The sequence below is a fragment of the Rosa rugosa genome, chromosome 3 (assembly GCF_958449725.1).
Source record: "Rosa rugosa chromosome 3, drRosRugo1.1, whole genome shotgun sequence".
Classification (NCBI taxonomy): domain Eukaryota; kingdom Viridiplantae; phylum Streptophyta; class Magnoliopsida; order Rosales; family Rosaceae; genus Rosa; species Rosa rugosa.
The window spans coordinates 40,107,799-40,109,246 of NC_084822.1; the positions used below are offsets into that span (position 1 = coordinate 40,107,799).

A 1,448-nucleotide genomic window follows, 5' to 3' on the forward strand; every position below is an offset into this window, starting at 1 on the left:
AAACGTAGGGTGAACTGAGCATTTGGTAGGGTGGCAATAGCCGCACCCTATTCATAATCGACTACGAAAATGAAAAATTTGAAAGGCACGAGAGACCAAAAAGTCTAGAGAAAAGTATTTAAAAAACTATTACAGTGAGGAGTGGACGAAAATAAATAATTGTAAATAAAGTAAAACAAATATTTAATGCCTTCCTAAATTTATGCTCTTAAAATTCAGGCATGTCGTAAGGATAAGAGAATATATTTTAAAATACTACCGAAATGAGCATCGCAAAAATAGTGCAAGACGCTTGAAAATACTCTTAATCCTCATTTGTACATCTATACAGATGTCATTATCTAAACGAACAAGCTAGCAAATCATAGGGGGCCGGGTACTGTCCTGAGCTTCAACAAAGCCACTAATGCAAACTCTATATCTGACAAATACATGTGACACGATCTGGTTATCCTTCAAATGTATTGCTGTTAATTTTTAAGATATGAGGATAGGTAGCTCTCTTGGTTTTAATCTCTGCGTTGATCATGAATGTTTAGGTAGAGAGATAGGTAGCTCCGTACCAATGCCCATTAAACCCTTATTTACTTCACACAACTGCCCCCCAACCGCTCTCTTCTTCTTTAAAAACACAACTCTTTCTCACACTTCACCACTGAACTCAGCCACAGAGAGTGAGAGAGAGAGAGAGAGAGAGAGAATCAGAGAAATTGAGAGATAAAGAGAGATGGCAAGGTGGTGCATTGTGCTGGTTGTTCTTGCCCTAGCTGCAGTTCACACTACAGCAGGTAGGAATGTGCCTATGCCTAATGATGCTGGTTTCAAGGACCAGAAGAACATTATCGGTGGCGCTGGTGGCTTCTCTGGAGTTGGTGACAACGGATTGCCCTTCGGTGGTGCTGGGGCCGGAGTTGGCGGCAATGTTGGCGGAGTAGGTGGTGGTGTTGGGATTGGTGGAGTTGGCGGGCTAGGCGGTACTGGTGGAGTTGGTGGGTTCCCTGACTTGGGTGGTGCTGGTGGCTTGGGTGGTCTCGGTGGACTAGGCGGCACTGGCGGGTTAGGCGGCTTGGGCGGCACTGGCGGGTTAGGCGGCTTGGGCGGCACTGGCGGGTTAGGCGGCACTGGTGGTCTTGGCGGATTGGGCGGTACTGGTGGTCTTGGCGGATTAGGCGGTACTGGTGGCTTTGGGGGACTTGGTAGTGGCATACTGGGTGGTGCTGGGGGCGGCGTTGGTGGTGGATTTGGCGGTGGAAGCGGTGTTCTTCCTCAACCTTGAAGATTTCAAGTTAAAATGATATCGTAGGATTTGTGTTTCACTGATCACTACCTCTCTACTTTATCATTAGTTCAAGTCATGTAATCATGTATGGCAGTTAAACAAGGTTGTTTTATGATCGAGATGAGTGTAGTATCTACTAAGAAGAAATGCATGTCTGTTATGTGTAGTA

The 1,448-nt window shown here is 45.6% G+C and overlaps 1 protein-coding gene across 1 annotated transcript; it reads left to right on the top strand.

The window, feature by feature from the left end:
- The first annotated feature begins 640 nt into the window (after positions 1-640).
- LOC133739766 (glycine-rich protein 5-like) lies at positions 641-1,448 on the top strand. The gene has a single exon (XM_062167566.1). The coding sequence runs from the start codon at positions 728-730 to the stop codon at positions 1,274-1,276; it is 549 nt and encodes a 182-aa protein (XP_062023550.1). The 5' UTR covers positions 641-727; the 3' UTR covers positions 1,277-1,448.